This window comes from Nyctibius grandis, chromosome 8, assembly GCF_013368605.1.
Source record: "Nyctibius grandis isolate bNycGra1 chromosome 8, bNycGra1.pri, whole genome shotgun sequence".
Lineage (NCBI taxonomy): Eukaryota > Metazoa > Chordata > Aves > Nyctibiiformes > Nyctibiidae > Nyctibius > Nyctibius grandis.
Window position 1 is genome coordinate 47740963 of NC_090665.1, and position 23984 is coordinate 47764946.

Consider the following 23984-nt stretch of genomic DNA (forward strand, 5'->3'; position numbering starts at 1 on the left):
TCCTGAAGGAATCCTAATGAGTTGAGTTGTAGAGCACAATGTGACTGATGAGGGTTCAGTTTCTAGGTGAAGTGGTACTGTTTGCTTCTGCTGCAGCATCTGTAGGTGTTACAGTGCTGCTGTATTTTATATCTCTTAAAACATATGCAGTGTGCTACAATTGATGGCTTTTTTTTTGTTTATAAACTGTTTGGAAAATTGTCCTATCTAGATATCGAAGGGAGAAACTAGGTTTTAAAAGTTCTTGTTTTAATTTCATGAAAATAGAAGGTGCAAAGAGCATCTTCACTTGCAATCATCTTGAATGTAGTTCCAGATTGACTCCGGTGAAGTAGGGAGCAAGTAACTGAGTTGTGGGTTCATACACAGGTTGTGGTTAGATGCGTTGGCAATGACGGCACATCCAACCTCAGGGCTGGCTGCTGTGCAAGGAGGAGGCCCTTCTCTGGGCACATGCTCCTGCCATATCAGGCCTAGGGTTGCAGAGCAAGCTCATAGAGTCCGCTTTCTCTTCAGCGAGGATCTGTCAGACTGTCTCATCCTTCAGCCCAGTGGCTTAGTCCTAATAACAAACCATATATTCAGGAGGGTTACAAAAGCGGTTGAGCTGATCCTACCTGCTGAGAGGAGAGGGTCTTGCTTGCTCCTCTACTGCCACCAGGCCTATGGTCCATCCCTTGGGTTCTCTGAGCTGGCTGCTCCCACCTGTGCAGTAAAACACAACTCCTTTCCTCCACTCTCAGATTGGCCTGGGCTTTCATGAGCAGTTGGGTGGACTTTCATGGCCTGCTTTTTCTACAGTAGGCCTTTTTCTGTCCAGATGAAGAAGATAATTGCATTATCTGATGCCTTTCCTGCTGCTGTGCATGGGGTACCTTTTGTTTTCCCATGAAGTTTTGAATACCTGGAAGGGAGAGTTGTAGGAACGTTTTGAGGTGAGTCGCCTTGAGACCTTGTGTGCTCTCCATGGCCGTGTAGTACTCTGTTGGTCCTGGAAGTGTTTCCATCTGGTTAGTGCTATTTCTGTGCATTGGCTTCTCCTTCTGAACTTTTTATGCAGAATATGCCATCTAGGTTGGCATAGTTCAAACTAGGTGAAATAGGCTGGTTTTTATCTCCTGAATGTCAAAGCAAGCCTTCTTTTGAATGCAGGAGATTAGGATCTCCCCAGTGAAAGCTACCTAAGCCAACATTTACTAGTCTTTCACAAAGACTTCAGTGGTTTGTGAACCTAAAAATCTGCTGCAGCATCGGTAAACAACCAACAGATGGGTCTGGAGGGATTTGGCGCAGCTCTGGCTGGTTGATGTAAGACCTTCTCACGACACCGTCATGCGCCCATAACTTCTGCAATGGCAAGGAAGCGGCAATTTAATTATAATTTTGAAATTCAGTGCTAAAGAAAACAAGTTTTTCATATAGATACTGTTGCCAGAGCCCTGCTAAGATGCATTTATTCTCATGAGTACTTTGTCTGGAAAATGTTTGGCAGGCAGGAAGTATGGAATCTTTTTTGCACCTTTTTTAACGTTTATCTTCAGAACAGGTGGAACAATAACTAATAAGGGTGTTTGTCTTAAAAGCAGCCATTCAGGAGGCTATAGGACAAATAAATTAGAGACCAAGCAAACCCCAGTTTATCTACAGGGAAGGTGAGAGAAGGAATGGGAACGCAGGTCTGATTTTCACTAGTACTGGTCTACATCACTGTAAGTGCCTCGAGGGGGTTGCAAATGTGATTTATTTAGATTGGAGGGGTCTTGTATGCTTCCAGGAAAGCACAAAGCAATGAGTAAATGAGTTCTGGCTTAAAAACTGCCTGGTGGACTCTGTATTTCGTCAGCCCTACCACTTGGTAAGTATTGTTTTTAGCAGTCATCTTTCTTGCAACATGGCGTGTGATGATTTCTGAATTTCTGCATGTCCAGCTACATCGTGCTGGTTTCTGGAAGCCAGATTGCACCGTGCCACCTCTATTGCACGCCAGCTTATCTCTTCATGTAGCAAAATTCAGGGTGGAACCTACAATTCCCTGATGCTGGCAGCTCAGTGATGGCTGCTGAATATACAGTGGTCTGTCCTGTGTTGAACGCTTGACATCCCTCAGGCACTAACAACATCACAGAATCAACCAGGTTGGAAGAGCCCTCTGGGATCATCGAGCCCAACCATTGCCCTGACACCACCATGGCAACTAGACCATGGCACTAAGTGCCATGTCCAGTCTTTTCTTAAACCCCTCCAGAGATGGTGACTCCACCACCTCCCTGGGCAGCCCCTTCCAATGGCTAATGACCCTTGCTGAGAAGAAATGCTTCCTAATGTCCAACCTGAACCTCCCCTGGTGAAGCTTGAGGCTGTGTCCTCTTGTCCTATTGCTAGTTGCCTGGAAGAAGAGGCCAACTCCCACTCCACTACAGCCTCCCTTCAGGTAGTTGTATGTACCACGTGGGTTTGGTGTTGCAGCTGTAGAGGTTTGGTGTTGCTCTGGAGAACCACTCCAGAGGTTCCTCCTTGCCTGTTCGCCCCATCTCTCCGCTGAGGTTTGCCTCATGAATAGTCGTGTTAGTGCAGCTATTTGTGGGGCTGTAGTAAAAACTGGATCCTTGACATGAATCCCTGGTATTGCAAGAGTTCAGCACAGCCCCATCAAACAGCGGTGCCGGCATAGCAGAAGTGCTGAGGTGGATATTTCTTGGGGCAGATTTGCTGCTTATGCCTGCGTGGACACAGTGACAAAACATGTAAAATTGTTGTTGAACTATTTGTGTTCACAAAACATGAATTGGAGAGTTTGCTTAGTAGCATTTAATACACAGAGATGTAAAAAGACCCTTAAGCCTGATAGCGGAGATTTCTTTGTGCCCAAAACTTATGTTTCTAAAAAGTAGTCCTTAGGTCTGATGGTGTTTGGATTGACTCTGGTCTGCAGAGGTAAAGGAGAACCTTTCAGTACTTCAGGGAGGCTTTTTGGCAGGGCCTGTTGCGATAGGACAAGGAGTAGTGGTTTTAGACTAAAAGAGGGTAGATTCAGACTAGATATAAAGACGAATTTTTTTACAATGAGGGTGGTGAAGCACTGGCACAGGTTGCCCAGAGTGGTGGTAGACACCCCATCCCTGGAAACATTCAAGGTCAGGCTGGACGGGGCCCTGAGCAACCTGATCTAGTTGGAGATGTCCCTGCTCACTGCAGGGGCGTTGGACTAGATGACCTTTAAAGATCCTTCCAACCCAAACCATTCTGTGAGAACTTGTGGAAACCTAACCAGGGCTTGGGGTCAGTTCTACCTTGCCCAAGGTTAGTGCGTGCTTCTCTCCTCAGAGAGGTGGAAAAAGTGCTCAGAACACTTTGTTTGCTTTTTTTAATCAATATATATGTTTATATTAGGGCTTTGTTAGTGTTGAATCTTGCAGGGTTGGGGGTTTTTTTGTTGTTGTTTGGTTTGGGTTTGGTTTGTTTTCCTCCATACATCTTTCAGGTCTGTTTTGGTGCTCGAACAGGACATGCCAAACTCTTAAAGTAAAACTAACTTTGCAAGTTGTGAACTTAAAATGGCATTGACACTGTAGAAACTGCTCCTCTTACTTTGTCCACTCTTCCAACAAGGAACACGTTGAAAACTCATTGAAGAACCTTCTTTCCCTCAGCTGCTTCTACACTTTATGCATTTGATAGGTTTATTGGATGAGTCTCCTACTCTTTTTCGGTTGTTTTAAGTGAGAGGAGCACTGATATTTCCCCTATAAAATAACAGATTAGAGCAGGGGGCAGGTGTTACAGCTGAAACTACCTTTTTAATTATCCAGATTAAAGATGACTGCATCTCTTTGCAGATAAAAACAAAGATACAAGAGGTCATTCAAGTTACGGCTTCTTTTTTCATTGCTTTGCAGGGGGCTGCATTTTGTACAAGCACAACTAAACCAGAAACTTCCCTGATAACTTCTGCAGGGCTGAGCAAGGAGGGGTGTGTAGAGTGACATATTTAAAGGTTAGAGAGGGTAGGATGAGGGTATGTGTTTAATTTTGGTTTGGAAAAAAGGGTCTCTGAATTGTTAGTGCTCCAGGATCAAGAAACTAAACCTTCCAAAGCCCTGTAGAACTGACAAACCAAACCAAACCAGGACAGCATCTGGAAATGATTCTCTGCTTCATTCTCTGTATTGCTAGTATAATGAAATAAAAAAAAAATTATAAGTCCTTGTAATTGTTAAATTTTGTCAAGGTTTCGCAATCCTTTTCAAAGTCTAGAATGCATTTGCATGACAAAATTTGCTGCGTTGGTTGAACAGAGGAGCAGCTTGCAAGAAGACATCAGCTTTTCAAATCACTTCTATGTGAATAATAGCTCGTGGTTGTGAATAGGTGGAAATTGGATGCAAAGAAATGAGAAAGTGTTGAATTAACATAAGCAACTAGTGATTGCTGTGTTTATTGAATAGAATGGCTTCATAAATTGTTTCAAACTTCTGTAATTATCATTTGTCTTCGGATGATGCACTGGTATTTCTTGGCTGGCTGCCGCGTGCTCGGGGAGGATTGGGTTAGCATTCCACTTTTTTTTGTAGTTTGAGGCGAAGGTCACCACCTCGTAATGCTTAACATGTGGAACAGAGCACACGCTGCAGTGTGTTTTCTATCCGGATAATTTATGTTTTTATTAGATAATGCTCATACTGGCAACTTGACATTGTGGATGAGAGTGGAAGCGCAGCGGAGGAGGGAGCAGGGCTGGCACGTGGGGGCGAGGAACGCTGCAAAGACAGGGATGTCGCCTGGAAATGCAGAAGATGCAGGTGTGAATTGGTGGCGTTTACTTTGTACTTAGTGATGTTGTTATAATTGCCACATCATAATTTTTACTTAAAAAAAATATAGTATCCTACACCGTAAGTTGTATTTCAGTCTGCAACTACCTGAAGGGAGGTTGTAGTGAAGTGGGAGTCGGCCTCTTCTCCCAGGCAACTAGCGATAGGACAAGAGGACACAGCCTCAAGCTTGGCCAGGGGAGGTTCAGGTTGGACATTAGGAAGCATTTCTTCTCAGCAAGGGTCATTAGCCATTGGAAGGGGCTGCCCAGGGAGGTGGTGGAGTCACCATCTCTGGAGGGGTTTAAGGAAAGCCTGGACATGGCACTTAGTGCCCTGGTCTAGTTGCCATGGTGGTGTCAGGGCAATGGTTGGACTCGATGATCCCAGAGGGCTCTTCCAACCTCATTGATTCTGTCATTCTGTAAGATACAGCTGCCTCATATTGACACTTACTTATTCATTTGCAAGTGTAGGGAGAAACAGAAACACACCATATCGTTTAAAACCCTGATTTAATGTGTTATGAGACACTAGAGAAAGGACTTTGCTTGCATGGAGATTGGGCTTTCGGGATTTTCAGAAGATTTAATTCTGCTTTGTAAGAAATTCAATATTCGGTGACTTCTTCCTAACCCTGAAATCCGTGCCATTCCTTCGTCTTGCTGTGCTTTATCGTATCTATTTTAGGATGGACATCACTTTTTGGAATCTTTTGAAATATTGCCTGATGCTTTTGATTTTCTAACTTTATCCTTGTTATATTTAAGAGTGAAAAGATGTAGAAAGAATTAAAGTCAAGCCGGGGAGGTGAGGCAGAAGTGTTAAGCTGTTTTCAGCGTAGGTCTGTCGGTTCCCAGTGTCTCTGCGTAGCGAAAACTATTGTGAAAACACAGGTTTAAACTGTGCCATGGAAAGCTTTTGGAAATTAAAATACAGATTGCATGCTGAAACAGGGAGGTAAAGTTAATTTGTGGGTATCAGCAATTTATTAATTTATTAAAGTTAAAATGTATTCATAAATAGTCGAATTATTATATAATGCTTTAAAAGAATTACAGGTTTTAGTAAAATACTGCTTGTTCTAATGCAGCAGCAAGTAGCAAGCATAGGCTTTTCATTGACATCTTGTATTTCTGAATCTGATAAAATTTAACACATGAAAGCTTGGACTATTTACTAAAAATGAAATAAAACCTAATTTGAGGAAGGAGTTGATATTAAACATTCTAATCTGAAAGCTCCTTTGATAAATATTTATGTGCACTGAAGCATCCTCAAAAATTAAATATGTATGAATGGTAGGAAACTTTGCAGTGCTATGAAACATTGGGATTTTATAATTTCAAGTGCAAATGTCTGCCTAGGGACTCTTGATTATTTTTAATGAAGATGGCACTGTACGCATGATCAGCATGAGTGCTTCTTAGATAAGAGAGTTCATATAAGTAGTATCTTCTGAAGGAAATCGCAGCAGAGATTTATTTTGAGTAAATGAGCAGCCTTTTCTCCAGAGGTTCCGAACTATTTTATTTAGGCAAAGTTAAATATGAATTGAGATTAAAAAGGTCAAATTTAATTGTGTTCATTTACCAGGACCAGTGGCGCTCGCTTGGTAGTTTGTAAATGTTTTGTGAAAAAGCAGCTTGTAATAATATTTACGGAAGGAATGAAAAATAGTAATTACCTCTGTCATTGTTTTAATTTTAACAATGTGTGTGCGCATGAGTCCTTTTTGATCCTTTTAATAGGTACAACCCAACTGGCAATGACATCACGTCATAAAAAGAATTAATACTACCATTATAAATTTCCTGGGCTGTTTTTTTCGGAAAGGTTGGTTCCTTCCAGTTTAAATTCCGTTTTTACAGTGGAAATCTGCTCCCTGATTCAGGTGCCTGTTTCGTTTCTCCTGTCCTCACGGTGTTGTGCGATGTTGACCGTAAATTAGGAGATTATGTGGTGTGCAGGAGCCCAGGATTGTGCTTGTAGCAATAATCTTGTGTGTTTTATGTATGTTTTTTAGCATGAAAAACATAAATGTGGTGTCAGTCAATCCTAGATTTTCCTTCTCTACAGCTGGATAGTGCAGGTCTCAGTCCTGTCTGCGCTCCTCTACTGTGCTGATACCTGGGGGGGCCACGTTAAACGGATTAAATCCTCTGTTGTCATGTTTGGGTTTTAATAACCTGCAGAAGCGAATGAATTACAGGTTTTCTTAGAAAAAGAACATGCTTTCTTCTCTTTTGGTAACCTCTTAAAAAAACAACCAACCAAAAAAACCCCACAAAACCCTTTGCAACCTGCAGTATTCTTGCTCCTTTTCTCAACATTTTCACAAAGAAATTGAACTTGAGAAATAAGTAAGAGTGTTTTCAAAGGGCCAAAGGAGCACAGTTATTCAGTATTGTCATACCTTGAAGATTAGAGGAGGAATTCAGGAAATGGAGAACAGGTGATGCTACTCAATCTACAGCATGTATGTCTTGCAAACTCAAGTATAAATTAGAAGAATTAGTCTTTATACATCTTTTAAAATAATTATATCGCTTTTCACAGAATGACAGAATCAGCCAGGTTGGAAGAGCCCTCTGGGATCATCGAGTCCAACCATTGCCCTGACACCACCATGGCAACTAGACCATGGCACTAAGTACCATGGCCAGTCTTTTCTTAAACCCCTCCAGAGATGGTGACTCACCACCTCCCTGGGCAGCCCCTTCCAATGACTAATGACCCTTGCTGAGAAGAAATGCTTCCTGATGTCCAACCTGAACCTCCCCTGGTGAAGCTTGAGGCTGTGTCCTCTTGTCCTATCGCTAGTTGCCTGGGAGAAGAGGCCGACTCCCACTGCGCTACAACCTCCCTTCAGGTAGTTGTAGACTGCACTAAGGTCACCTCTGAGCCTCCTCTTCTCCAGGCTAAACACCCCCAGCTCCCTCAGCCGTTCCTCAGAGGTCAGACCCTCCAGACCCTTCCCCAGCTTGGCCGCTTTCCTCTGGACTCGCTCCAACACCTCAACATCTTTCTTGAAGTGAGTGAAAAGGAATCGCACTGAGAAATAAATACTCGATTTACCTGCAATACCTGAATAATATTTTTGCTCAGTGTTATCTGTGCATGTATCTGTGCATATCTCATCAAATGATCAACCTTCATTATCGTATAATGAGTATATTTTGCAAAGGGTTACAGAAGCTCAGCATAGCGCAGGTCTGCTGGAGCTATAGCTGGAGCTGGAAGTTAACACGTTTCTCTTGCAGACTCCAGGGTAAACAGTGGGAGATCTGGGACAGCCTCAGCAGAAAGCTCCTCCTGCAGTGACTCTGAGGATATATGGCTTTAATGTGAAACCGCAGGAATCTGACCGCATGGGGAAGAGCATCCCATACGCTGAAATAGCTGCAAAAAAGATAATTCACTGACTAAGGAAAAGGTGGAAACTAAAAATATTCTACATTGTAATCTGAGGTGCCTTTAGAGGTTTTTTGAGGGGGAGAATTCCTACAAATTTCAGCTGCTAATTTGTAGCATCCATTTTTGAACACAGAAGTCATTCAGATGTTGTTCGTCTCAGTATTGTTAATCAGCAGCTCATCAGAAGAGTGCATACTCTGATTTTTAAATTGAGATTCAGTATAATTCCTTGCTACTTAGTGTTTGAAAGAAAAATATCTGTATAAAAATTTCAGCACATCTGATTTTTAGAAGGCTGAAGGCACTATTTTAAGTTAGGAAGTACTGTAGGCTGTTCTGCATTATGAATGACTTGTTTTCATGGTGTCTATTATATTTATTTAAGATGTTAAATACTGGTTTGCCAATATTTGAATAATTAGAGATTAGAAATTCTGGTTTGTGTTCTGATTTTTTCATAAGCCTTTTACTCTACTTTGTCTTCTTATGTTGAAATATGAATAATGCTAAAGGTGCTGTTGTGGCAAGAGAAACAAGCAGAGCCGAGGTTGGTTTTCACAGAATCACAGAATCAACCAGGTTGGAAGAGCCCTCTGGGATCATCGAGTCCAACCGTTGCCCTGACACCACCATGGCAACTAGACCAGGGCACTAAGTGCCATGTCCAGGCTTTTCTTAAACCCCTCCAGAGATGGGGACTCCACCACCTCCCTGGGCAGCCCCTTCCAATGGCTAATGACCCTTTCTGAAAAGAAATTCTTCCTAATTTTTTTTTGTTTTATGTTTTTATTTTATTTTATTTTTATTTTTATTTTATTTTTGTTTTATGTTTTGAAGCCCTGTTAAATAATGACTCCCTGAATAACGACATTTGTCAGGGAGTCTTGGAAACCAAAACAGTATCTACAAAAAGTTGTACTTAAATGTCAAACCATGGACTCTGTTTAACTGAAATAATTGCGTTTACCTGAATAGCCCCTGTCTGAACGCTGTTAATGTTAAGTGAACTTGAACTACCTCGTGTTTGTCATAGTGAACTTGAACTACCTCTTCATCTCAGCAGCTGCCGTGGTGGAACCGTCCCATCTTCTGGGATCTTCAGTTAAGGACCCCGGAGCCCCACCCTTGGCTTGCAGCCTCCTCCCTTTGTAAAACAATGAGGCTGTGAGATGAAGGACTCTTCTTTGCAAAATATCTGATCATTTTTTGCTCCCGAAGGCTGGATGTAGAAATTCTCCTGGGATGACTTGGCAGGAGGGCTACAGAAAACACTGAGGCGAGTTTTGCTCTTCTTCAGCGCCTTTGCTCATTAAATCTGGAGCTTTCTGTCCCTTTTCTGGGCTGGAATCTGCTCTGCTCTTGATTAACACTGGAGGTTTTGTTTGAGTTTTGGTTGCCTTTTTTTTTTTTTTTTGCTCCCCCCTCTTTCATGTAAATGATGTCTTGCTATTTTGCTTGCTTTTTTTCTTTTTTAATTAGAAGAATAAATGCTTGCATTCATGCACAAATTGCTTTGAAGTGCCGCAGGAATTCAATTCACCAGCCTCTCCTTGGTCTCAATCTTTAATTTTTTTTACGAACCAATAACATCTAATGGCTCTGCTCTTTCCAGAAGATTGCATTTGTTTTCTGCGGGTTGCTCTCCCTCCTTCTGTGTCCTGAGATAACAAGTTAAATACAAGGAAGAGCAGTTAATCAGCCAGCTCCCGTTGAACGTTCCTGCAAGGTTTTGTTTCGCAGAGGGGTGTCTCACGCCGGACCACAGCTCCGTGAAAGAACGTGGGAAAAAGTGTCCTAGGGACTAACTGACCTCCTGAAGGTGGGTTGCTGGATGCCATGGGCCAGCTCTGCTCCGCTGGCCGCCGTCCTGCAGAGCCTGGGGGTTATCACCGACCTTGGCTGAGCCCTAGTGATTCACCTGGAAAAGTACTTCAGCAGTTTCTTCTAGAGGTCATCTTCTTTGCTTCACTGACCTAGAGGTTATTTGCTGCTTTGCATCTGTACGTTGGTTTCTGGGGTCCAGGATAAAGTGTTTACTTCTGTTGTAGATCTGTTTGACCCTGTTGATAGTGTCAGGTGGTCTGGCTTATAAAACATAACAGAGAGAAGTTGTCAGATAATTCAGTCCATTAGCGTGCTTGCTCCCTGAGATCATTCCATCCCTGTTTTGGAAGCAAGAGGAGAAATATCCTATTTCCAGTGCTGGTTGATGGGTAATTCTCCTTTCATTAGCAGCTAAGTGTATAGCAGCTAAGTATAGTGAAATGGTGTTTCTTAAAGCTCACAGAGAGTACCAGGAGATTTCAAATTTTGAAGTCAGAAGGAGTGCAAATTAAACTAACTCTTCTCTGCTTTTGTAAGCATCTGATGGTTGACCCACAGTTTTAGTGGGGAGGTCACAGCTCTGGGACTGGCACCGTGTCCTCAGAGAATCGGAGAGCAGCTGAGGTGGGACGGGATCTCCTGAGGTCCTCGTGCCCTGCTCAGCCGGGGCACGTGTCCTGTTGGGTTTGGATACCTCTGATAATGAGATTCCTCAAGCCCCTGGGCAGCGTGGCCAGCAGGGCGAGGGAGGGGATTCTGCCCCTCTCCTCCGCTCTCGTGAGACCCCCCCTGCAGTGCTGTGTCCAGCTCTGGGGCCCCCAACATCAGAAGGACACGGAGCTGTTGGAGGGAGTCCAGAGGAGGCCACGAAGACGCTCAGAGGGCTGGAGCCCCTCTGCTATGGGGACAAGCTGAGAGAGCTGGGGCTGTTCAGCCTGGAGAAGAGAAGGCTCTGGGGAGATCTTCTAGCACCTTCCAGTGCCTGAAGGGGCTACAGGAAAGCAGGAGAGGGGCTTTTTACAAGGGCATGGAGTGACAGGATGAGGGGGAATGGTTTTAAACTGAAAGAGGGGAGATTGAGATGAGATCTTAGGAAGCAATTCTTTGCTGTGAGGGTGGTGAGACCCTGGCCCAGGTTGCCCAGAGCAGCTGTGGCTGCCCCCTCCCTGGCAGTGTTCAAGGCCAGGTTGGATGGGGCTTGGAGCAACCTGGTCTAGTGGAAGGTGTCCCTGCCCATGGCAGAGGGGTTGGAACTAGATGATCTTTAGGGTCCCTTCAACCCAAACCATTCTGTGATCCTATGATCTTTCAGGTTGTCACTCATCTATTATTTTTCTCTTGAAACAAATTGTGGGTGCCTTGCGTGGAAACAGCCGAGAACTGACTGCGGCGTGTGTCAAAGTTTTGAACTTTTGTGTCTTTCTGAGTGCAGCCAATATTAGTTAAGAAGCACTGCAGCGGCGGTTGCAGGGGAAGGCTCTTATCATGGCATTTATCCTGTGTGTGTTGATGGTTCTTGCTGAGAGATCCTGAAAAATGATAATTTTGGACATTTAAAGAAAACAGTTCTGTAATCACATTAGCATCAGCCCATTCATTTTATGCACAGAAGTTTAGCGGCGTGATTTATGAACTATAAATTCGTATGTTTAAGCTTGTCCTTCTCGGATTTTTTTTCCTGGTTCAAGTAGATCTCTTTAATACCTCACTCCAGCCTGAGTGTTCTGTGCTGCAGTGTTTTTCCAAACAAAACCCAACTGCTTGTGCCTTGGTTGTGTTAAACAGATCAGGAAACAAAATCACGTGCTCTCAGTGTGTGTCTGTATGTCCCTTTGCTTTGTTTTTTTTTGACCTTGCTGTAAAATCACACAGTCCTAGCTGGAATGTTACATAAATGGAACCATATTTCTTCTGCATACTTGCTGTATATTGAATTCAGGACCAAACTGGACAAGCACAGTAATTATACTAAAATGATCTCAAGCTCTTTTGGCTATAGGATTGCATCTGTTTACATGTATTGGTTTGCTGCTTATACGTTTCCCCAGTTTTAGTTAGTCATTTTGACACGAGCTTGAAAATAAACCAGAAAAATGAAAGCCAGAGTTCTCTCAGTAGAATGAAGTTTCAGGTCGATTTTGTTCCTGATAAATGTCAAATTGATGTTCTCTTTCAAGGGAAGAGGACCAACAAAATGCAGCGAGTTGCAAAATGTCCAGTAATCAAAAAGTTCTCAGCCTGAAAAAAAACATGTAAATATTTTAAGTTTCACATCCTAGAGGCTGGAATGAGGAATAAGTGTAGGGAGAAAAAATCCAATCCTATTGAGAAGAGCATCTGCTTTGTATTTTAAGGTTGGTAGCATGACTTTCCTTTTTCTGAAATACTCCCATATACATTGTCATGAGTATAACCTTAGTCGAGTTACATTGGCTAAATGAATAATCTTTTTAACATGTGGAACTAATTTTCTGAGGGTATTTTCCCCTCTCACTCTTTTTTCCTCCCTCTTCTCTGGTCCCTTGGAAAAGAAGACAAAAAATCTGCCGGTTCTTGATTGCATTTTTGGCAGTTACTCGGTTTTCCATAGTTTTCTCTCCTTGCAAATGCCTGAAGTTTTCCAAGGCAACACCTTTGTAAGAATTGTGCTCTACTTTGGCTCTCTTCAAGCAGTGTCGTACCTATTTACCACCTCCCCTTCTGAATGACTCTTGAAACGATCCCAAAGGCTTTGGCCTCCCATAGGCTACTGAGAATAGATTAATTATAAATGCTAACCGTGATGCTTTCTACCATCAAAATTAAGACCAAACCTGAATACCAGTTCTTCTGTTTGTTGTCTGTGTTGCACAAAACGTTTTGTTCCAGTGCTGGCTGCAGACCAGGGAGCAGAGATGCGATGGGCCAACTCGGCATGTGGCAGAAGATAACGGTAGCTTGATTTTTAAATAGTGAATTAGTGAGCAATCTTCATTAAGATAAAAATTGGACAGAGAGATCACGGAATCACAGAATCAATCAGGTTGGAAGAGCCCTCTGGGATCATCGAGTCCAACCGTTGCCCTGACACCACCATGTCAACTAGACCATGGCACTAAGTGCCATGTCCAGGCTTTTCTTAAACACTTCCAGATGATGTTTTCCTGCTTAAAACCTTCTCAAATACTGGGGAATGTACACACCTGTGAAGGTGAGCGTATGAGCACGTGGAAATACACGTCTGCAAGCGCACGCACGCTTGCATCTTGCATGCCAGGAGGTTCTGTGTTCGCTTTGCTTATGGAAAAGCTATGTGTGATAGTCTCAGCTTTTTCTCACAATTGATTTTTTTTCCACAAATTCCTTCTCATTCCAAGTAATCACAGCCTCAAGCTTCGCCAGGGGAGGTTCAGGTTGGACATCAGGAAGCATTTCTTCTCAGCAAGGGTCATTAGCCATTGGAAGGGGCTGCCCAGGGAGGTGGTGGAGTCCCCATCTCTGGAGGGGTTTAAGAAAAGCCTGGACATGGCACTTAGTGCCCTGGTCTAGTTGCCATGGTGGTGTCAGGGCAATGGTTGGACTCGATGATCCCAGAGGGCTCTTCCAACCTGGTTGATTCTGTGATTCTGTGATTCTGTAATCTTGTGTAAATTTTATATGTAAACTAAGCAAAATCTCTTAACAGAAGCTGCCAAAGGAGTCTTTCAAATGATGATGTGGTTTAACAACACTCCAGCAACGTAAATTATTGAGCACAGACCAGCTTTGCCCATTAGTGACATATAGAGCTTCTCCACGCAAAGTGTCGATGGTAGGAAATGAACTGGGCCAGGACAGCAGAATCACAAGCTGCACAAGTCTTTGCATTTCTTCATTTTTTAATTAACGACGCTGTCCGAGGAGAGGCTGCCTGCACTCTGACCCCCGCCAAGACACCAGCCTGAGCTCAGCTTGTGAGCTTGGCATCGCATCCCTCTTTGTCTGCCTGTCCGATAAAGATGTGTGTTGCTGCTTGACAACATAATGAAAAAAACATTAATTAGTTAAATCCTTCCTGAAAACTTGCTCTTTTCTGAAACCCAGAGAAACAGAAAGGCATTCGCAGTGTGATGTTGGGATGTTCCTTGTAGTCGTGTAGCTGCCCCGTCTGTCCCGGCGCTGAGCGGGGTCTGTAACCTGTGTTTTCCTCCAGTTTTCTTTAGCTTCTTATATGTATGTTGTAAATTCTTAGAGAAAAACACGAAGCGTGTCCTTGATCTCATGGGAACCCACTATTTAATGTTTCTTGGTTTTAGAAAATGGTAACAAAACATAACACGATATGGCTTCAGAGGCTGCAAAAATAAACCCCAGAGAGAAGCCACATGTTTCCCGCAGAACAATCTCACTCAGTGAGTTTCATCAGAAAAAGGATTTGTTATATATTTGTTTGCTCACCACTTTTTAAAACATTAACCTTTAAAATAAGGAACAGACCCTGGTTAGTCACTACTTGAAGTTTAAAAACTCTGCTCTGCTAAGCTAATACTGTGTATATTTGACACACGTACTTTTTGCTACTGCTGCTTTGGGTACTTTTTTAATATTGTTGAGTTTTTTCATGCTGTCATTACCCAAACATGACAGGTAACAGCAGTCTACATCCTACATCTGCTGAAAGTTGTGGGATTTTTCTTTTTTAAAGTCTTGCAGTAGAGATGCTAAACCAGCTTCAATATATTTACAGCTCAGTGGATATTTTACTAATCCTGTGTTTGTTTTTCCTCGTTCTCTTTGTCTCTAAAAATGTTATTTTTGTCAGCAGGGAGACAGATCCGTATCTCGTCTGGCAAATAAAGTGATGTGCAAATGGTTGACTGCTCTGCGGAGCAGTTGGTGGTTGTGTTTGGTTGGGGACCTTGGAGGTTTGGGGGTTGTGGCTTTTTTTGTTTGTTTTGACGCAGTGCTGACAGTCAAACCAGGGGCTTGTGAAGTATTTTCTCACTGCAGTGCATTGCTCCTGAGTTTATTTTAATCTCATGTAACTGAGTGAACAAGTAGGTTAATATTTTACTTTTTACACTAAGCTTGGTTTAGCATCTCCCAGGTTTAAAACTGAGTTGCCTTCAGCTTCAAACTATGAATACAACTCTCCTAAGCCTTGTTTTGGCACACCACAAAGCTAAACCCGAGCTATGCCTTATCTCTGCCTCGGTGGGGAACCTCACCCAGCCCTACCCGGTGGTGCGGGTTTGGGTGCTGGCCCATTCGTCACTGTCACACCCCGCCTGGGGCAGGCGTTAGGCGGGGGTGGCCCACATCTTCCCTGTCCCAGCCCTGGGGACCCCTGCCCTTGGATCCTCTCATTGCTTCCCGGTTTATCTCGCTTATCAAATATTTGTCTTCTTATTCAAAGGTAAAAGTGAGGCAGGCTGGTGGCACCGAGAAGCACTTGGTTGCAGTTAAAGTCATTAAAGGATATATCTAGATACCACAGAAGAATATTTTCTAGGAAGTTGCAAGTGCTTTGACCCAGACAGGTAATTAAAGGTAGAAAAGCAAATGTCTCTAATGTGTTGAAAATGTGTATCTGTAAAACAAACCCCAGGTCTCTCAGGACTCCATGCAGGCTGTGGTCACTGTCTGCAGGCTCGCAGGGACGCATCGCTTGGCTCTGCTGAAGCCTGGGAGCTGTCACGGCTCCCCAGAAATCCTGTAGTGGTCCCTGCAGATGCCGTGGTTCCCTCTTTCTAGCGTTCTGTTTGTGTAGCTAAATGCAAGCGCCGTGTTCCATAAGGGAAGGGGAGGATTAAGAGGGTGAGTGATGCACCGAGCCTCGTGCTGTAGGATGCAGGTGTTGCCGGAGGCACGGGGGCCCCGGGGATGGTGCAGGGCTTTGTGCTTAGTCCCTGCCTGCCCCACAGGGCTGAAATGTGAGTGTAAAGCAGCAGCAAGTGGCAGATACAGCCAGGCAGCCAGGTGTTAATTCCCTCTGAGCATCAAGAAAGATGTTGAGGTGTTGGAGCGAGTCCAGAGGAGGGCGACCAAGCTGGGGAAGGGTCTGGAGGGTCTGACCTCCGAGGAACGGCTGAGGGAGCTGGGGTTGTTTAGCCTGGAGAAGAGGAGGCTCAGAGGTGACCTTAGTGCAGTCTACAACTACCTGAAGGGAGGTTGTAGTGGAGTGGGAGTTGGCCTCTTCTCCCAGGCAACTAGCGCTAGGACAAGAGGACACAGCCTCAAGCTTGGCCAGGGGAGGTTCAGGTTGGCCATTAGGAAGCATTTCTTCTCAGCAAGGGTCATTAGCCATTGGAAGGGTCTGCCCAGGGAGGTGGTGGAGTCACCATCTCTGGAGGGGTTTAAGAAAAGACTGGACATGGCACTTAGTGCCCTGGTCGAGTTGCCATGGTGGTGTCAGGGCAATGGTTGGACTCGATGATCCCAGAGGGCTCTTCCAACCTCATTGATTCTGTGATTCTATGTGTTACGGCACGATGCGAAGCAACTCTTCTCAGCACAGTACCTACAATGAGTAGTGGACAGCATCGAGTGTGTAGTTTTGCCCTCTGCCGTGTGCCACAAGAACAAAGCTGTTGTCTTTTTCAAAGATGTCAGGTTTACAGGAATTTGAGAATTCCTCAGAAAATGGATCTTTTTCTCATAGTTGGCTGATGTTCAGCAAGAATCTGAGTATTTATAAAGATTATAATAAACTTTAAATTGCTGATGATAGCAAAAGCAGGGGGGTAAATGGAGAAAAATAAAATAAAATCCCGTTTCAGGGCTTGGGGCGGTTGGGAGCGGTGGCAGGGATGCAGGTAGCTCTATGTCTGGCAGAGGAGAAAGGCTGGAGGCCGAACCAGCGCAGCAGTTGCAGCCTTCGTGCGTTGTCAGAGCAAGTGGTGATGGGTTATGGCAAATAATCCTGGGCGAGCATCTCATTAAACACGTGTGTAATTGTTCCTGTTGGAGTGAACTTAGCCTGCTGCCATCTGCTAAGCAGATTCAATTAAACAACGAGGGATGGGAAGAATAAAGTACAGATGCTAATGTGCTGTGTAAACTACGATGGGCAAGTTCTCCTAAATATTACAGAATGACAGAATCAATGAGGTTGGAAGAGCCCTCTGGGAACATCGAGTCCAACCATTGCCCTGACACCACCATGGCAACTAGACCAGGGCACTAAGTGCCATGTCCAGGCTTTTCTTAAACCCCTCCAGAGATGGTGACTCCACCACCTCCCTGGGCAGCCCCTTCCAATGGCTAATGACCCTTGCTGAGAAGAAATGCTTCCTGATGTCCAACCTGAACCTCCCCTGGCGAAGCTTGAGGCTGTGTCCTCTTGTCCTATCACTAGTTGCCTGGGAGAAGAGGCCGACTCCCACTTCACTACAACCTCTCTTCAGGTAGTTGTAGACAGAATAGACTATTTTTGTAAGTTTGTGGAGCTGACTTACTCTTGGGTCTGTGAAGTTCCCTTATCTTCGTTTGGAGGTTGCTGCTTAACTCTGTTTTTCTACTTCAAGTTAGATCACTTTAGTGAAATTAGCTTAATTACAAGAGGGAGATGTATTTGGCTTCGGGTGAAGTTCTGTGTAGGGGTTCTTGAATAGGGAGCAGATATCTCGAGTAACGGGACTGTACCCAGGTAGGGGCCGAGCAGTTAACACGGACCCTCAGGGAGCTCGCTGTGCGACAGCTTGTGTTTCCCTGGATGGTTTCTCAATCCTTATTTAGTTTTTACTGTAGGTTTAGGCTCATTGTGATGGCAGTTTGACTAACAGGCTGCTGCTACCCCCTCTATGACACGCACAGAGCTTTTAATTTACAAAGTAGAAGATACCATAACGTTTTAAAGAACTTGGTTAAATTATAAATCAAGCAAAAATAGGTTAAAAAGCTAGCCCAATGGCCAAATAAATTCCTGCTGGCACCGTGACTCTTCTGTAACCATATATAATGTTCTCTGGCATTATTTTGAAAGATCATAAACACAGCTACGTGTTAGAGGGGTGGAGGAAGGGCTCAGCTTTGTGTTAAGGACAGAAAGCTCCGTTCTCAGTAGCTGACAGTCTATTTCCTTCTTGCTCCTTTTGATGTCTGCAGACTAAACGCTGCGTGGAGAGAAAAATTCGATTCATTTAAAACATTTAGCATCAAAATGACATGCTTTAATGTATTTTCTTCTGATGTTTAAATTATCTTTTCATCTCATGGCAGGGCTGGGGGGGTAAAGGCCAACATGTTTGTAGTTAAAGTACCCAAGCAGAACTTTAAACAAAGGCCTGGAAGAAGAGGAAGTCTCAATGTACGAGCAGCTTTTAAGAGTAGAAGCCTTCCACCCCCCCATCCCCCCTTCTTGGCTATCTGAGACTTGTAAACCGAGGAGATTTATTGCTGCCCTTCCAAACGCTTCTTTCGAATTAAGAGTTCGAATTTCTGAAATTCCTGAAGTCCTCAGGAGGGAGAGAGGGATAAGGGGAAGTGATGATCCTAAGTGGAGCAGAGCGCACCGGAGGGGTTTTCAGGCTGTGTTTGCCAGTTCTGGCTGCGTGTTTCTTTACTAGGAGAAATTGGCTGAACCTGCATCAAGAAAACTTGGAGTCATGGACCAATGATTGCACTGTATTTGCATGAAATTTAGAGTACTTTAGTAATTGCAGTTAGCGCCAATGATTTGGAGAGCTGATTCTGCTTGATGTGTTGCTGTAAACACGAGTCTTAGCGATTTCCCAACTATCATGTCAAGGGAGGGACTCAACAGGGTCTTAATGCATCACTGTCCTTCGCCAGATGTGGCCGTGCGTACAGATGTTTTGTCATGTGCTTGGCTTAATGCTGATAGACTGCAGAATCCAGCCTGTCAGTGACATCCCAACTCCCCCTGAGGCTGGTAGAGAAAAATCCCATTGACTTTATTTTTGTATTTTTTCTGCTTCCTCAACATTTTATTAAGGATTTGCTTGGAAAATTATTTCAGCTTCTGTATTGGATATCTTGCTTTCGTAGAGGTTGTTTGATAGACATTGAGGAACTGGCCGCTTATTTTCGTATGGAACCTGCAAACCCTCCCTGCCCTTTGGTTACCCCCAAGCTTGTGGGGGTTGGCATTGTGCCTGAGCAGGAGGACAGGAGACAGTTAGAAGATCCTTCATGAAGTAATGGGCATTTTTTTTCTGTTTTCCAATGTATAACAACCTAAATAACCTCAACGAATTACTATCACGTTTATTGATAATGAATGACCACCACTATTCTTGGTTGGCGTGGTATTGTTCTCTCCAACCTCCATTGCGTTATGCAGCCACTGCATATTGCTATTAAAACAGATAGTGAAGGAGTATTTTAGGGACACTTGCAGGTTTTCCAGTGGGGATGGCCCCACTGTCCCTAAGGGGAAAGCTGCCCTTGGAAATGAGAAATCTTGAAAGAGAAACTGAGGTGGGTCAGGCAAACTTTTCAGGAACGCCGTTGGTGTAACCCAAAATCCTTCCAACCTTATTTTTCAGTCTGGAAGCAGAATGTTAATAAGGTGTTGAGTTGCTTCCTCCACGTAACCACTGTAAGTCAACAGGGATGGCAGTGTGGCTGTCACCTGCGGAGGCACTCCTGTCCCTCTGGGAGCAGATGGGGAGCTTGCCCAGGGAGGACACAGCTCTCACTTCTATCTGCTGATACGTCATTTTTTTGCCACTGGTGAGCTCGATCTGGTTGTGTTCAGGAGTGGGTCTCATTTTTCTCCTTTCCAGATCCCAAATATGTCTAAATTCAGCTCACAGCCTTTTGTGTGTTAGTTGGAAAGAAGTACCTTTAAAAATAGTTATGTTGGGTTGAATGTTTAGCACTAGAGAACACTCATAGTTTGTGCGAGAGTAGCTTTCAAATGCGATTTTTTTTTTTTTTTTTTTGCACCTTATGTCAGTTTGGTAAATTAACCGGTGTTTTGAAAAAAAACTGTTAGGTGTTTGCCTTCAGAACCAGCCTCTTCACGCAGACCCAGAAACAGGGATATGGAGACGTGATTCCCCTTGGGTAAGCCTGGCAATAGACTCCCTGGGTGAAACGGTCCTTTTCTGATACCCATTTTCTCACCCATGTGCCTTTTGGAGCTGCTTTAATGGGATATTTATGACAAAAGGTCTCTTACACATCCTTTCTGATTTTTCTTGCAGAGGATATTCAACTCCTTTGTGTACACGGAGAAAATATCAAATGGAGAAAGTGAAGTTCAACAGGTGAGTCCGAAAGCCCCTTCCCACCTCCTGCTTGCCCCTGGCAGCATTACAAAGGCAGAGGCAGCTTCGAAATTACAGTTTGGATTTATTGTGGCCACCTTCCTAGTGTCCAGCACATCAGATAACCCATCTCCATTTATATTCTATTCCATTTACTGTTATATGGGCTGGAGGTGTTTAAGAAAAGACTGGACGTGGCACTTAGTGCCCTGGTCTAGTTGCCATGGTGGTGTCAGGGCAATGGTTGGACTCGATGATCCCAGAGGGCTCTTCCAACCTGGTTGATTCTGTGATTCTGTGATCATGTGTTTGAGGGTTTTGCATTGCCATGAAAGGGCTTCCCATCTGTTGTGTGGGTTCTTCCTCTAGAAACAAAAGAGCAGAGGCACTGCTGGGGCCCTCATGTAGTATCTCACATTAATTGACTGGTTTTCATGTTGGAAGTGTCTCTTTTAAAATTGTTTTAATTCAAAGCAACAACACTAATATTGTTTATGAATGTGGAAGTGGTATCAATTGCTTTGTGTAGTTATGGGACAGCTATAGCCTTATGCCTAACAGTTGTGGTTGAGGTTTTTTTGTAATTTCGTGTGGGTTTTTTCTTACAGGAACACATTTGAACATTTAACTCCTCAATGTAACATTGAAATAATCTCTCTCAACACATGGGCTGTTTGCATTTTAATACAGGCACACATTTGGAAAATTAATTTTATGTCAATTGTAAAACAGATCACATAGATCTCATTTTCTTCTTTAAGAAATTAAGGTACTGATTCTGTATGCTCACAACTGCACCTTCGTGCTAAATATGATGAGTTTTGGTAGAAGAGGCTGCTCTGCCTGAGCATCCGAACAGAGAACTGTCTTTTCCTTCCAGTTTAAGCATGGACTTGCTTGCACAACCTTCAGCGAGTAACCTGACCTTCCTAGACCCCTATCAAACCAGTTTTAATGTTCTTTAAAAGCAAAAGTGCCTCAGAGTGGGGCTCTCCCTGGTGAAGAGGGAATTGCTCTTCAGCCTTGCAGGTAGCCTGGTTTGTGCGTGAGCTGCTGTTGCTGGTTTCCACGAGCATCTCAGTACATCTCCTGCTCGTGTGCGTTAAAACTGGTCATGTAATATAAACAGATTAACACTTGTGTTCACTATGAACAGTAAAATTCACAGACTTTTTTTTCCTCAAGGACAAAAGTCAAAGCAGAGCTGGATCCAATGGGATTGTGAATCCCTGCACACTGTATTTAAACTTCTGGAGAGCTTGCGTTGGAGAGCAGGGCTCAGCTCCTCTTCTATTGCAGAAGAAATATGGTGGCTTTTGATGGGATTAAGGTCAATGTAGGAACCAAATTTATTTGCAGAAAGCAGAGTAGTTCAGGAAAAATTCACTGATGCTGGGTTTCTGTTAAACCAAAACCAAGTCTTTGGTGTAGAAGCCTTGTCCCATACTGGCATTAAATTGAAGTGTGTAAAAAATTTGATAAATGTAAAAGCATGTGATTAATGATCTAGGATTTAAATGAGACTCTTAGATGGACATCATACCAATTTTGAGGTGAATCTTTTGCGCGTGTTACATAAAAATGACAAGGTTTGTGTTCAGGAAAAAAACCAGCAAAGTTCACCTGTGGTACTGCTTGTGTCTGCGTTGGGCATTTGTTTGGTGAGATACAGATGTGTGTGGGAACACCAGAAGAGACCAGAGCAACACATTAATCCTAGGAAATTACCCTAATTCTGGTAGTAACGATTGCTTGACCCTGCAGATAATAGTGCCTCAACCATAGTAATAGATGTTATGCTTTACCGGAGGTTTTTCCTACCTCTGGTTAGTTAGAAGACATTTGATGCAAGTTTTTCCTGACGCTTGATCATTTTATGGGAGTTTGTCCTACGTACTCTGGCTGTAGAAACACACTTCTGATGTTCAGTCATCACAGTTGAGATCATCACCTATAATACAAGGGTAAAAAAATATGAGGAGGGGTAAATAAGCCAGGAGGACGTTCCCTCTTCTGGTTTTGCTCCCACTGCCTTCGTTATGCCACCTTTCCCACTTCTCAAGTGAACTCTGCAGAAGACTTTCCATGCCCTTAATAATTATCCTTATTCTCCTCTGGGTTTGTTTGGCTTCTGCTTTTTGTTTTGCCTTTTCTGTTTTATTTTCTTTTTTTATTAAGCAGTCAGCAGTATAAATGTCATGACATGGGGGCAGCAGATGTGCCGTTAATGTTGTATTGGAACCCGTCAATTATTTATTTAAATCTCTTCTCTTCCAAGAAAAACCCCCAAATTAATTTTCTTTTTTGACAACCTCTAATTGGAGAACACATAATTAAGAAGAGGTTATATGGAACTGAGTATAATGACATCCTGTTCTCTTCATATAAGTGGTACCTTTTTTCCCCTGAAGGTCCAGGTACCTATGGCTGTGTGTTTGAGTAGTTCATTTTGTATTAATTACTGTTATTAATGTATACAGTTCTGATGTGTGTTCCTATTACTGATTTGGGCATACCTTTTTTGTTGTTGTTGTTGTTGATGTATACCTTGAATCCTGTGTCCAGTTCTGGGCCCCGCACTTCAAGAAAGACGTTGAGGTGCTGGAGCGAGTCCAGAGGAGGGCGACCAAGCTGGGGAAGGGTCTGGAGGGTCTGACCTACGAGGAACGGCTGAGGGAGCTGGGGGTGTTTAGCCTGGAGAAGAGGAGGCTCAGAGGTGACCTTATTGCAGTCTACAACTACCTGAAGGGAGGTTGTAGTGGAGTGGGAGTCGGCCTCTTCTCCCAGGCAACCAGCGATAGGACAAGAGGACACAGCCTCAAGCTTGGCCAGGGGAGGTTCAGGTTGGCCATTAGGAAGCATTTCTTCTCAGCAAGGGTCATTAGCCATTGGAAGGGGCTGCCCAGGGAGGTGGTGGAGTCACCATCTCTGGAGGTGTTTAAGAAAAGCCTGGATATGGCACTTAGTGCCCTGGTCTAGTTGCCATGGTGGTGTCAGGGCAATGGTTGGACTCGATGATCCCAGAGGGCTCTTCTAACCTCATTGATTCTGTGTACCAGTGAAATATTGTAAATAAATAAAAATAAAATCAGATGCCCAAATTACGATCCTATAGGGGAAATTTGCTGCTTGGAAAGGCATCGTGCAATCGGTGATGCCAGGTGGTTGGTTTATGGTGCCCGAGGTCGGATGTGCACGAACGGTGTGGCCAGGAGATGCGTCCCGCGCTCGGCCTGATGCTGGACCCGCCGTCCACCCTCGGGAGGCTTCGGCTTCCCTGTCAGCATGCACAGGTGGGTGCTTGTGTGCAAAGGCACCATGAAAGGGTAACTGTCACCCAAGTTTAAAAGTTTAAATCTGAAACTATCCCGACTCTTAAAAGAAGGGTTCGCTGGCTTTGACGTCGCTCTAGGGTAATGTTTTTCTCGAGCGTTTCTGGGTGGTCTGCCCGCCACGAAAGGGCCATGTGGGCTAGATTATACGTATCAGATGGCTTTTGAAAGCCAAAAGTGTTTTTGGGAAACCAAGAAACTGGATTAAAACTTCTTTGAAGTCTCGACTATCAGTTCTCCACTTAGGAAAAGGCACTGCTTGTTTCCCAGCCGCAGATGTACGTATTCACCCTAAGTAGGTCTAAATAACTGTCTAAACACTGTAGGTAGTGTGATGAATTCGGAGCTGTCAGAGGAGAAAAACGAGGCCCTGGTGAAGCATAATTACTGTGGTTAAAAGCTCAACA

At 43.8% G+C, this 23984-nt stretch overlaps 1 protein-coding gene across 1 annotated transcript in view; it reads left to right on the top strand.

The window, feature by feature from the left end:
- Positions 1-23984, top strand: part of CACHD1 (cache domain containing 1) — a 114039-nt gene that overhangs the window by 15909 nt on the left and 74146 nt on the right. Inside the window, exon 2 of the mRNA XM_068406188.1 lies at positions 20183-20245. Within this exon, the coding sequence (XP_068262289.1) occupies positions 20183-20245 (63 nt within the window). The remainder of the gene's footprint in view (positions 1-20182; positions 20246-23984) is intronic.